The sequence below is a fragment of the Temnothorax nylanderi genome, unplaced genomic scaffold (genome assembly GCF_030848795.1).
Source record: "Temnothorax nylanderi isolate EJ_2023f unplaced genomic scaffold, tnyl_v1.0 TNYL_tig0012_pilon, whole genome shotgun sequence".
NCBI lineage: Eukaryota > Metazoa > Arthropoda > Insecta > Hymenoptera > Formicidae > Temnothorax > Temnothorax nylanderi.
In genome coordinates this window covers 610,718-623,748 of record NW_027249074.1, presented here as the reverse complement: position 1 = coordinate 623,748, position 13,031 = coordinate 610,718, and the positions used below count along the sequence as shown (strand labels likewise).

The 13,031-nt window shown below is 33.5% G+C and overlaps 1 protein-coding gene across 1 annotated transcript; it reads right to left on the bottom strand.

Moving 5' to 3' along the window:
• Window positions 1–5,211: 5,211 nt before the first annotated feature.
• On the bottom strand, window positions 5,212–9,389 carry LOC139767764 (F-box/LRR-repeat protein 4-like). Its single transcript, XM_071697367.1, has 6 exons — window positions 8,923–9,389; window positions 8,369–8,831; window positions 8,074–8,284; window positions 7,629–7,977; window positions 6,434–6,740; window positions 5,212–6,269 (listed from the first exon to the last, which is right to left on the bottom strand). Exons 1-6 carry the CDS (start codon window positions 8,978–8,980, stop codon window positions 5,948–5,950), a joined length of 1,710 nt encoding a protein of 569 aa, XP_071553468.1. The 5' UTR covers window positions 8,981–9,389; the 3' UTR covers window positions 5,212–5,947.
• Between the last annotated feature and the right edge of the window lie 3,642 nt (window positions 9,390–13,031).

The window sequence follows — 13,031 nt, the reverse complement described above, 5'->3', positions numbered from 1 at the left end:
ATAAAAAGTGGCAGATAGAACACAAAACTTCACTGTCAAACTGTGAAGAAAATAATTTGATTGTGTATTTTAAGGACCTATCTAAAAAATTAAAGCCGTCAACTTTATGGAGTGTTTGGTCAATTTTGAAAAGCACATTAAATTCAAGAGACAATGTTAACATAGATAATTTTCTTAGCTTGAAAGCTTTAGTCAAAAATAACTCTAAAGGTTACAAACCGAAAAAGTCCTTGGTATTGAAATGGGATAAAATTTTAAAATTTATTAACAATGCACCAGACTATGTTCACTTATAGCTTCAAAGGTTAGTATTTATATTAATTTTTATTTATTGCTTAATGTTTCATCTTTTTAATGTATACTTAAATTAATAATAATCAACTCATCATGACATGTAAATCTATTTCTATAATAATTGCAGGTTATTTTAATCTTTGGCATATGTGGAGCTCTTAGATGTGATGAACTTACGAAACTTAAAATCCAAGATGTAGAAAACAACGGTAATAAGTATCTTGTTTCTATTCATGAGTCGAAAAATGACATGCCTCGACAATTTATTATCGGAGATCTTTTCTATAAGAAAGTTACTCAGTACATGTCACTGAGGCCTGAAGATCGATTTACTGATAGATTTTTTATCCAGTATCATAAAGGGAAGTGTCAACGTCAAGTTATTGGCAAGAATAAAATTGGGGAGACACCTCAAATTATAGCTGCATACCTAAACTTGGAAAATCCAAAACAGTACACCGGTCATTACTTTCGTAGAACGGGTGCAACGCTTTTATCTAACTCAGGAGCAAGCACTACCATGCTTAAACAACTAGGTGGATGGAAGTCAATTACAGTAGCACAAGGTTACTTTTTTATTTATTTAATTAGATTGTAGATATTTCCTATCATTTACTAATTGTATAAATACATAAAAATTTAATACTCTGTAAAATATTCAGATACTACACATTTTTATCTTGATATCTTACCTATAAATGATTTAATTATTTACAGGTTACGTCGAAAATTCGTTAAAAAATAGAGAAAAAATTGCCTGCCCCCACGACCAGCAGCACTCGCTTCGCTCGTGCCGCAAATATCGGGGGCAGGCATCAAAAACATGCTTATTAACATTTAAAGTTAAAAAAAGTAAAATTAATAACGTACTTTCGACCGGCTATGAAGAAAAATCGTATACACTACATGGGCCAAAAGTTGAAATCTCGGTCCTGCTCGTCATGATGCCCTCGGCTTCGCCTCGGGGCATCATGACGCGCAGGTCCGAAAATTCAACTTTCGGCCCTTGTAGTGTAATATACTATTTCGAGCGTTTCAAGATATCGTATTAATGTTCTTCAGCTTGAGAAGTAAATCAAAGTGACGTATCCATTAGTTAAAAGAAACGTTTCTGTTACTATACGACATGTTATTTTAAGGTACAACAGTAATTTGTTGTAATAAAATGACTTAAATCAAACGTATATAGGGATCGGGTATGTTGGCTCATATCAAGGCACGCTTAGCTTGACTGGTTGCCGCGCGCGTGAGACCTGTGTGAGTATGTGATTTGCTACCTACAATGCTGATAGAAGCAAGATATATATTTATATTAATATCTTTATGTTGAAGAAAGCTACATCTAAAATAGTTTAGAATTGTTTTTCTGCAACAGCATTTTGCTATTCAATCATTACAAAATAACTTTAAAAGATGCAATCTTTATCAAGAAGTACATATCTGTTACCCGTTTTGTGTTTCTATTACATTTTCATTAATTTAACATAGACTTTTGTCGCATAGCCAACTTAGCCTACTATCGGGGCAAGTTGGCTACAATGCAGCATGTTCGTATTTCACTTATTACAAAGAAACTATACAGTATACAGGAGCGTTCCTAGCATGAAAATGTAGAGAAAAGTTCTCTCTATCATATTAGTACTGTTTAATTATGATAATTAGTTGTTTGAAAACTCAAATGCCAAAATTGTGAAAACAGTGCCAACGAGCCCCGGTCTCCCCTACCCTAAATGTAATAACCCACTCGGCATGTTATGTTGCTGAAATATTGTAATATTCGGAAATGGTGCAGAAATATTTCGTTAAAATTTCATTTGTAACTATGCATCTAAAATATTTCAGAAATGTACCTGCATCATGTTTTTTACAATATTGCATTAACAATATTTCTGAAATCTTTTAGAAAGTTGTTTACAATATTTGTAAGTTTCTGTAATATTGCAAAAAAATGTAGCAGATGCAATATTTCAGAAATATTTCTGAAACATTATAAAAGTATTATTACGTTTGCATTGCACGCGTTATATTTTTGAATGTTTCACATACAATATTGCATTTGTAATATTTCCGAAAAGTTGCTGACAGACTTTAGAACTTATAAAAAATGAAATTTATTGTTATATAATTATTGCATTTTATTGCATTTTTTCTCTTTTATTAAGAATTTTCTGGTATTCCAAATTTTGTCATATGGCATTTTAAATATAAAATATAAAATATTTAATAATATTTAATATAAAATAATATTCGACGCTGACTGGCAAAAAAGATTTATTCGTATTTGGACGTACGTCGTCCCGCTTTTTAATCGCTAAGATATTTTGACTCTTTGGTTGTTTTTAGTTTTTTAAGAACATTCTATTTATTTTTTTTTTAAACTCTGAACATTACATTTTTAAATAATATTTCTTGCTTCACAATTAATATCTTCTGCGTCGTCTTCGTCCTCGTTCTCGACCTCCTCGCCGTTTGGTCTGCGTTGCTGCTTCGCGTCTGGTTTGAATCCTGAATTCCTGTCTGCGTCGATGAGTCTCGAAGATCAGGCTGTGTTTTCAGCGTCGATTTCTCTCGCAGCACCACGTTGTTCGTTTGTGATGAGATCCCTCGATGCTTCGGCTGATCCGTTTGAGTTCGGAGAACCTCCTTATTGGTGACAGCGAGGGAAGAGAAAGGGGAGGTAGGACCCACGGATTCGTCGGCGTTGATCCTCCAGAATCCGGCGTCGATGTTCCAATCTCGAAGGGCCTCTTCCTGCTCTTTGGAGTTGAAGCTATCGGAGTAGGGCGACTAGCGCCGAGGATCGGCGACCCAGGGTTAGGGCGACCAGTGCCGGGAGTCGTCGTTGAGGACGGGCGACTGGCGCCGGGAGTCGAAGAGGAGCGGCTAGCCGCCAGGAGTCGGCGGAGCGACGGAGACTGGGCGACTGGCGCCGGGAGCAGGGCGCCTTGCGCCGGCAGACAACGGCTTGGAGCCGTGAGCCAGGCGTCCTGCGCCGGAAGCTCCTTCCTCTTGACCGCGAAGATCTGATCAAGAGGAAGTGGGCGAGTCTTGCGCCTCTTGGTGATCCCTTCCTCGTAGGAACGAGGAGGATCTTTGTTATCAAAAAGACGAGGCGTTTTGACCCTGTATAGGTATGTATCGCCAGGGCAAATCGCCGAATCGCCGAATTTCCTCGAAATCGGTCGCCTTTATATTTCATCGCGGCTGAATTTGAAATACGAGTTACGGCATCCATCTATGGGCGACTTTTTGCAAAACCCGGTTGCTAGGATACACGAAGTCATCCTGTCAAACAAATCGGAGTAATTGCAATTTGACAGGATGTCTCGATCTTTTTAACCTGTCGTCGCGTCGTACAACGTTCCGTACTTTCCGCGACTTCCTGGTGGCTGACGACGGCTGCCACACGTATATCTCTATTCTTAATATTGTTATGCGATAGCTTTATGCTCACCAAAATAAGCAAGTATAAGAAAGAAAGAAGCGTCAGAGTCAGAGGATCACCACTACCCTGTTCGATCATCGATGTCAAGGCGCCGGTATACTACTTGGATGGGTGACCGGCTGAGAGAGCGGATTTCTTCGGACAAACGCACGGCGGCTATACGCACATGAATGGCTTAATATATTTTTTTTGTTTCGGTAACAAAATATTTCATTTTTCACATATTAACAAATAGTTTTTGCGTTAGTAATGTTGTGAGCGCACAACGAATTAGAGATTAAGTATTGCACTTGGCAACTCCGAGTTGCCTCCTATCGGAAATATGACCCTAGCGACGAAGATCGCTGACGCGAAGACCTGCACAAGTTTCGGGAATGACCATATATGGGCATTCCGGACATCACCTGCCCGTTACCGACCTTTGATCCCGGTATCAAAAACGCTGACAACTAAGTCAGCAATACCGAGCGGATAAAGAGCCCGCCTTTCCGATGACCGGCGAGCAGTCGCTAGTTAACACCAGAGCGGAACGTGCGTCTAATATACTTATAAATCACTAAAGCGTTTTCAGTTACGCGAGTATCGGGATTTGAATAAAGGGGACTATTGTACATTGTATAAGGGAAATATGTTTGACTCAGTTGTTTTACACATTGTGACGAGTCTTTTTCTCCAACCCGGAATCCCAGAACCCTGTGCCGGAACATTCCCCGTTTACGGCACAACAGTAACAAAATTTTGTTTGCTAATACAAAACATTTTTCTCAGTCTAAAATGTATTTGAAATATGTCTGAAGTGTTTCTGTAATATTTCGTAGATATATTTCAGAAATATTTCAGTATATTATCGATATATATTGCCGAAATCTTTCAGCAAGGTTGTATTTGAAATAATTGCGGACATTGAAACATTGCCGAAATGATGTAGAAACGGTCGTGAAATATTTCTGAAATATTGATGAAAGGTGTAATATTTCAAATGGAATTTTGCAGAAAACGGATTTACGCTTCTAATTTTATATTGTGTATCTATTGTGTACATGTGCGCCCTCGTGAGCGTAATTAATACACATACACATATATTCTTGCACTCACATATGCATCTGCACACGCAGATTCTGAGCGCTATTTTAATTACGATCTTATGTTTGTATGTTACAGAATCATAGTGAGTGACAAACTATATCGCGTCAATCGATAAGTGACAAAGAGATTTGTTATCGAAGTAACGAATTTCTGAAAATTATATAAAAAATATATTATATATATTCTATACGTATTATTATAATTATATTATAAATAAGTATGAAACCTCATGGATTCGTTATCATAAAGTGGACGAACAATAAAGATTTATGATAGATATATTATCCTGGACTTTTGTTCTATAATTCTGCAAGACACATCGAGAAGATTACCGTCGATTATAATCAGCGGGAATGGTGAAAGGCCTCTATTTGAATTGTTTTTATTTGAATTAAATTTTATTTGAATCATTGAATTTAGAAAAACATATATATACATAGTTTGTATGCAAAATTTTTGAACTGAGTCAAAATTTCTTGCTTGTTACAATTGCTTGTATATCTGTGATAGATATTTAAGCAATAGGCGTTATGTTTGATCGTCTCATTACACATTTTTTTGTATATGTTTTTCGTAGAATGTGTGTGATCCATCGACGTGTGTGTAATCCACCCTCACAACAGTTGGGTACAAAGTACATGCTAAGTTGTACGTGTTTCAAAAGTGTTTCAAAAGTTTCAGCTTTTCAACGATTCTTTGATCATTTCTGTACGATGATTTGTTCAAAAGATAACATTTTTTGTGCGCGCGTGCGACGCTTCTATTTATTTGACGTCTGTCAGTGCGCTCCGTAAATTTACTGCGCAGCGTATATCTTGCAAAATTTATTACATGAAAAGTATTGCTTGTACGAAAAAAACTTATAGAACATTTTTTGTAGAGAATTTTATAAGCTACAAATTTTGTAATAACTATTTTTGCCGTAGGATTAATGAATAAACAGATATTCGCAAAAAACTGTTTTTCTTTACCTTTGACCCTCTGTAAAATTTTTAGCAGGGGCCACATCGACGGGAACTTTTCACATATTGTTTTTAACGACGAAATAAAGGTCCATGCAAAAATTTAGCTACATGCGAATTATTCCGTAGATTTGACATTTTTTTGTTTAATTTCCCTGTACTAATATGTATAGACGGACACATGTGGAAATCTTTCCTTCCATTCATTAATTAAACAATCGTTGATTTTATAACGATAAAGATTACAGCGTATGAGATAAAACTCTTGTAGTTTTGGACATTGTTCCAAAATAATGGAATATTTATCAGCTGTATTAAGTTGCACATAATCAAGATGTAACTGTTTCAAGTTTTTGCACTGGGCTAATAAATTCAAATAACCTTCAGTGAACTTAATATAGCTGAACAAAGCTACTTCCAGGTGTTGCCAGGAAGAAAGTAATTTGCGCAAGTCATAAATAGTCTTACCTCTGTTCAGCGATCTGTAACACAAATCATATAATTATTATACTGTAATTAAAAATAGAAAATTAATGTAACTTTTTGAAGCTGTTCGAAATTTAAAAGAAGCATTCATAAATTTCACTAAGGAATATGGTAACATGTATTAAAAAATTAAATTAAAAAACACACCCCCAAAACTTACACTTTTCGTAAATTCTTACAGTCAGCGAGGGCGTTAATATCTCGCGATGTAAGTTTATCTCTGTCCTGTATACGTATTACTTCCAAGTTAGAACACAAATTATATAACACTGTTGCTGTGTCTGGATTTGTAAGGCATCCAGGTACAAAATTTAAATCACGAATTCGTTGATTATTTTGCAGTATTTTATAAAGACGTTGACCTTTTAACTCTCTAGAACAAATGTTTAAATGTTCTAAACCATTTAACTTCTCGAGATACGAAAATCCTTCGTCGTTTATGAAATTATAATCATCTAGAGTAAATTCTAAAAAAATATGTGTTGTTTATATGCAATAATATAACAATAATCCCGACAATTATATATTATATATATTTATATACAGGATACTCCATTTTAAATGACGATTTCAACTATCTCATGAACAATACATTTTAGAGAAAAATGTTTTAAACAAAAGAAGGGATTAAAGGGGGCCAATAATCGATCTTATCAAATTTTTGATCTGGGGCTCGTGTTAAGCCCAGTAGAGCCCAAGTCAAATAAAAACTTTTATTTCTATTCTTTCTACTAATTAATTTGAACAACTTTTATCTGAAACATCTTTTATTTGCCTAATACTTTTTGAGATATTCAAGGAAAACTTGGTGACTTTTTTAATATTTAGCTTACGATATTTCGATAATTGTTGCTGTTGCAGTAGTGTCCCAATTCTTTTAAATATTTGTGTATACATCTCCTTGATGCTTTCATGTACATACAAATATTAAAAAAAATTGGGATACTATTGCAACGGCATATTTTTGAGACTAAATCGAGTCAAAAGTCCTGTACTACTTTTTCATCCGACAAACAATTATAGAGATAACGTAAGCTAAATATTGAAAAAATAACCAAATTTTCCTTGAATATCTCCAAACAAAAGTTATTCAATTTAATTAGTAGAAAAAAAAATGGTACAATAAAAATAAGGGTCTCTATTTAAAAAATTGGATTTGGGCCGTACTGGGCTCAACATGGGACCCAGACCTAAAATCTAATAAGATTGTCTACAGGTTTCTTTTGAACCCAACAACTTTCTTCTATAACATTTTTCTTTAAAATGTTAAAATTATTTAAAAATAAAAACTAAATAAATGTTCAAGAGATATTTAAGGTTGGTAATTTAAAATAAGACATCCTGTTTACACATACCTTTCAAATTTTTACATATCTCTGAAATTTTAAGTAAGGCCCGATTGTCAACTGTACGGCAGTAACTTAATCTTAAGCGCGTTAGACTCCGGCCGCAATTATCAAGAAAGTTTACAAAATCCGTAACATCAAAGGTGCTTGCTTTAAGATCCAACTGTCGCAAATATTTACATCTAGATGTAAGGTAACAAAATAAATTGTGCATCTCCCTGGGAAATCCCTGTTGAATGAGTAAACGTGTATAGAGACTAGAGTCCCGTATTAAAACGTTGAAGCGCCTATTTACTTTATTCATGCGGCATAACGTCATCAAATCTAAGTTTTCAAATATTTTTAACATCATTTCATCCTGCAAAAATAAAATGTAAAACTTTAATACACGAGATGACATTGCAATAAATATTATTACGAGAAGTACGTAGACTTTTTAGAATACTTTACTTACAGGAAGCTCAGATATACTGCTATCACTGCAACGTGATAGCTCCTTGGATTCATCCGAAGAAAGTTTCATACGCTTTGCATCATTTGAATGACTTTCTAATAAAATATGACGCGAGTTTTTTTCTCCATAAGGTCGCACATAATCAGGGATCACTTCCTGAGATACATCTTGGGGCGTCAAATTATTGTTATAAGAAGTTCTTCTTATGTCGCTGCAAATAATATTGGAACAAATTCATATTTATTATTAACAGTATAAAAGGATTTGAATATTACCCAATGTTGACGACACATACCTTTTACAAATAATGCAATATTCAGGAAAATTCCCTTGCAGATGAACTATATCCATATGTGCATTTCTTAAATCTGTTAAACTATGAATATCTTCATGGTTTTGAGAGTACATGCAGTTAATTTTCCTTAACAGATCAGTTAAATTCTCGTAAGGATTTCTAGAAAGAATCAATTCTGATGTACCGATAAGCATTACAGCATCTAGCTTTGTGTGAGTTTTAATACAGCTATGTTTCAAATATAGTCTAAGCATTTTGGTTTTAAAGTTACACGGGTGTGATAAGGGTGGAGAAAATAATCTTGATGTCGGGGGTTTGTACTTGTACCCCCAACACGATTTAGTCCACAACTTAATCCATTCGTTATTACGATCTCGAGCCCAAATTTGAATTACGCTTCCAGGATTGTATATTTCGTATATAGAAACTCTGATTGGATATACAGCTTCATGAAACTCGATATCTTCAAAACAGAAAATATAATTATACTCTCTTCTAGAAAAAAGCCTATCTTCTTTAACAATATCTTATTTATCAATTAAAGCATTACGTACCAATATAATTATATTGGATCCTACTATCATCCGGAAGTATATAATTGCATTCTCTCATGGGGTCTTCGTCTTGCCACGGAGAATTTGATATTAAAGGGTCAGGATACTGTTTTGAAAAGTAAACATGTATCAGATGATAGAAAATTTTGTAGCAACATTTAGATTACGATTTCTTTGTACAAAACGATAACAGACAATATCAGGAAATATACGTACTATCTTATATGCTTTATCAAACAAACATGGTGGACAAAATTTTTTTCCATAGTGTGGAAATTTGGGTGGCCCAATTATGTCAGGGGCAGTATAAAATATACTGTAATTATGGTGACTTTCAGCAACAAATCTTTTTTTTGCAAATTGATAGATAAAGTCAATATTATCCTCTTCTCCTACGGATACTCTGCTGATAAAGGGATATCGATTACAGCTCTCATCACAATATAACGGTTGATAATTGGACGTCATTTTTTTCTCTGAAAGAAGAGTGGAGAATATGGAGAATAATAATTCTTGTTTTTGTAGTATATGCTAAAAAAATGTATTATAATATTATATATATATTTATATAATTACGGAATAAAGATTATATATAGGTAATCTTTCATCTTGCTTCCATTCACAATGCTAATACTGCAGTATTTTTTATGGAAGCAAGATGAAATTACTATCCTATATATGTGTCATGACATTTTTGTCTGCATGTGTACGTGATGTAAACTATAGATTTTTAGTGCTGGCTGTAAATATATTAATTGTAGTCTCTGTAGAAAAAGATTTCACTTAACAATACAAGTTTTGTCTACAGAGAATAGGATATATAAGGTATTTATTTTTAAAAAGATTAATTTTCGCTGATACAACTTTTTTTTATTACAAATTGTATTTCCATTATAAAATATTACGTACATACGTACCCAGGTAGCACATATTAGTTTCATATACGTTTTTTGAACGTATACACAGTTTCATAACCGTAAAGAATCATTAAGAAACGTTTGAACAAAAATGTTTTTGAAACCATGATTTAAGAAACGTATTTTTTACGTTTTTACAGTTAACAAAAATACCTATTTGTTAAATTTTTTTTTAAATTATAATTTGCTTTATATATATATAATAGCTTTAATAGTCTTTTTTGAAACATTTAAATTTATATTGCACTAATTATTATTGCACAAAATAAATCATTTTATCCATGCACATATATCCACTTATTTACTTAAATTAATTTTGTCCTACCGGTCTTAATCTATTTGTCATCGGACAAATCTGAGCTTAGAAAACTTCCAACAGTTGCAAAATAAACGTTTTGCTGAAAGAACATTTATACGTGTGTTCCGTTTTGAAGAACTTCCTGAACTGGTGCACATCAGTAATGCAATTAAGTTAGAGTGAGACAAGTTATTTTGTTTCACTTTAACTTATTGCACGAATGTGCACCAGTTAAGGAATTTCATCGAAAAAGAATATACGTCAAAGATGGTACATGCATAAAGCTTCTAGAACATTCTCACGCATGTCTCAAAAATGTTATAAACACGTTCAAAAGACGTGAAAAGTAGGAATTTTAAATGTCTTTATCTAAAATGTCTATCATTAAAACAAAATGTTTCTATAATAGTTTTTTAAACGTTATTTTATCGTAAAAGAAACGTTCCATCGAACGTTTTTCGAATGGACATTTTTACTCATGAGAAACGTTTCTAGAAATCGGTTATAAAACGTTTCGGAAACGTGTATGTGCTACCTGAGTATTTAGGTTAGGTAATAGTGTGCTTGCGTTTGCAAAAAAATCAAATTTTAACAACATATATACTATTATTAATAATTAAAATATGTATTATTATTAATATAATTAAAATTTTAAAAATAATTTAAAAGAATTTTTTCTAATAATGAAGTGGTTTTTCGCAAAAATGAAATATCGTAAGCACGTGTTTTGTGTTCTTAAAAAAAAATAATTTTAAAGATATATATGGTATATATACTATTGTATATAGTATATATTATTATTAAATAAATTAATATTTTAAAGAAATAACAGTTTTTAAAAATTTTATTAAATAGAGAAATGTTTCTTTGTAAATCTGAGATATATCGCGAGCACAAGAGAAAAGAAGAAAAAAATTGTAAGATTTATATTGCTCACGTTCGCTACACTTACGCTTAATTTTATTGAAAGTGACTCAGATTTTTTAAAATGTATTTCTCACTTTATTTAATGTATCTTTTATTTCAGTTTTTGATGCAGATTATAGCGATTAATTTTAAGTCAAACAAAGAAATACAGAGACTAGAAAATATTACTGGAAATTTGACCCAAAATTGGCTGAAATATTAATTTAAAAAACTTATAATTTGTGCCAATTTATTACTTACTGTTTATCAGCGAAGTAGACTTGATCTTTCCATCCAAAATGAAAAAATCACGAGAGAGAAAGAATGTTGGAACATGTGGTCGGTGAGTGCATGCACACTTCAGTGTGAGTCCACGTTTATATATTTTACGTATACTCGACTGCCAACTTCCACGAAATACATGGACCTGGGGATTGATCGTGTATCTTGAAAAAAGGTAGAAATTACAAAAGTGAGGAAATTCACTAGAGTATCTACGATTTCATTGGTCAAAATCTACTCAAACTGTTCAGTTTTGTAATTTTCACTTTTTTCAAGATACATGATCGACTCCCTGAAAGCGATAAGATGTATGTACACTCGGCGTCAATAATAGGCCTGTTCGTTTTAGCTGAATTTCTTGCACGGTTCATCTTTCTTCTTTTTCTTTTCATGTTGGAGAGAAAAAGAGAAAAGATAAACTGTGCAAGAAGTTCAGCTAAAACAAACTCATGCCTTCTACCTGAAGTTAGGGATCCCTACCTGAGGGATCCCTAGAGGATTTCTACCTGAAGTTAGTCACGTTTGATGTCAGATAATAGCGGAACACATCGCGTCTAGCTATTTATGCATCATGACTGTTGGTTCAACCAATAGATTTACTACATTTTTGGTTGAAACTTACTGACATAAATTCAAACTGGAACGGAGTGCTATAGAAATCCACGGTAGGCGAGCGATATGAGACAGAAGTCCCAAGTTCCTCTTTTCTCCTTGTCTAGCTCTCAACAGGCCGATCAAAAAGACCAGACAAGGGCAGAGTGTTGCTCGAGACACCTTTCTAAAAAAATAAAAAAAAATTAATTAACTTATTAAATATATATATATATATATATATATTAATACCCAAGTAGCAAAGTGACGTCAAATGACGTCTTAATAACGTCTTAATGACGTCTATGACGTCAATAAGACGTCTTCTGACGTCACTTTGCTACTTGGGTAATTAAATCTTCCCCATCCTATTAACAGTGCATTTTACTGAAGCGTTAAGTCATAAATATTTGACAGACATTTTATTTTATTCTAATAATTCTTTAATCAAGAGACACGGTAGTGTTTCGCGCCAAGTACGCGAACGCACTTGCGAGTACCCGAGATTATGAGATCTCAATATTACCTTCACTTTGTCGGCCTGTTTCAAACGGGAAAAGTAGCAATCGATACGGTGCTTACAGCTCTTCAAAAAGTGGTTTACATTATTCAAATTGTCAATACGCGATATTGCGATAACACGTTACCGGTTACGTACATCGATAAAGTTAGGCAGTACACATTATTTATTGTTATTGTTATAGAATTTTAAGATTTCAAAATTCTCGTTTCTGTAATGTACGCTTTATAATAAATTGAAATATACAATACGATTTCTTATTCAAATGAGAAATTTTATGTTATTTAGAGTTGTCTAATCAGAGGAATGGAGATATATTGAAAAAGATTGCTATATTGAAGATATATGTTTCTATGCTGGAAACCACGATTAAAGTTTTGAAATTCAGACGATCGCAATTGGCAAATATACAATCGAAACTGTCGCGTAACGGAGCCATGACGTCAGATGTGCAATCGCGCCGGAATTAGAGCACGGAATTGTGCCGCGATATTTCCCAGTTCTCGGGTATGCCGTGTATAAAGATCGAGCAGAATTCGAAATTTGTCTTTGAAATGTCTAACGCCAAGGATATTGCGAAAAAAGGTTTGTACGC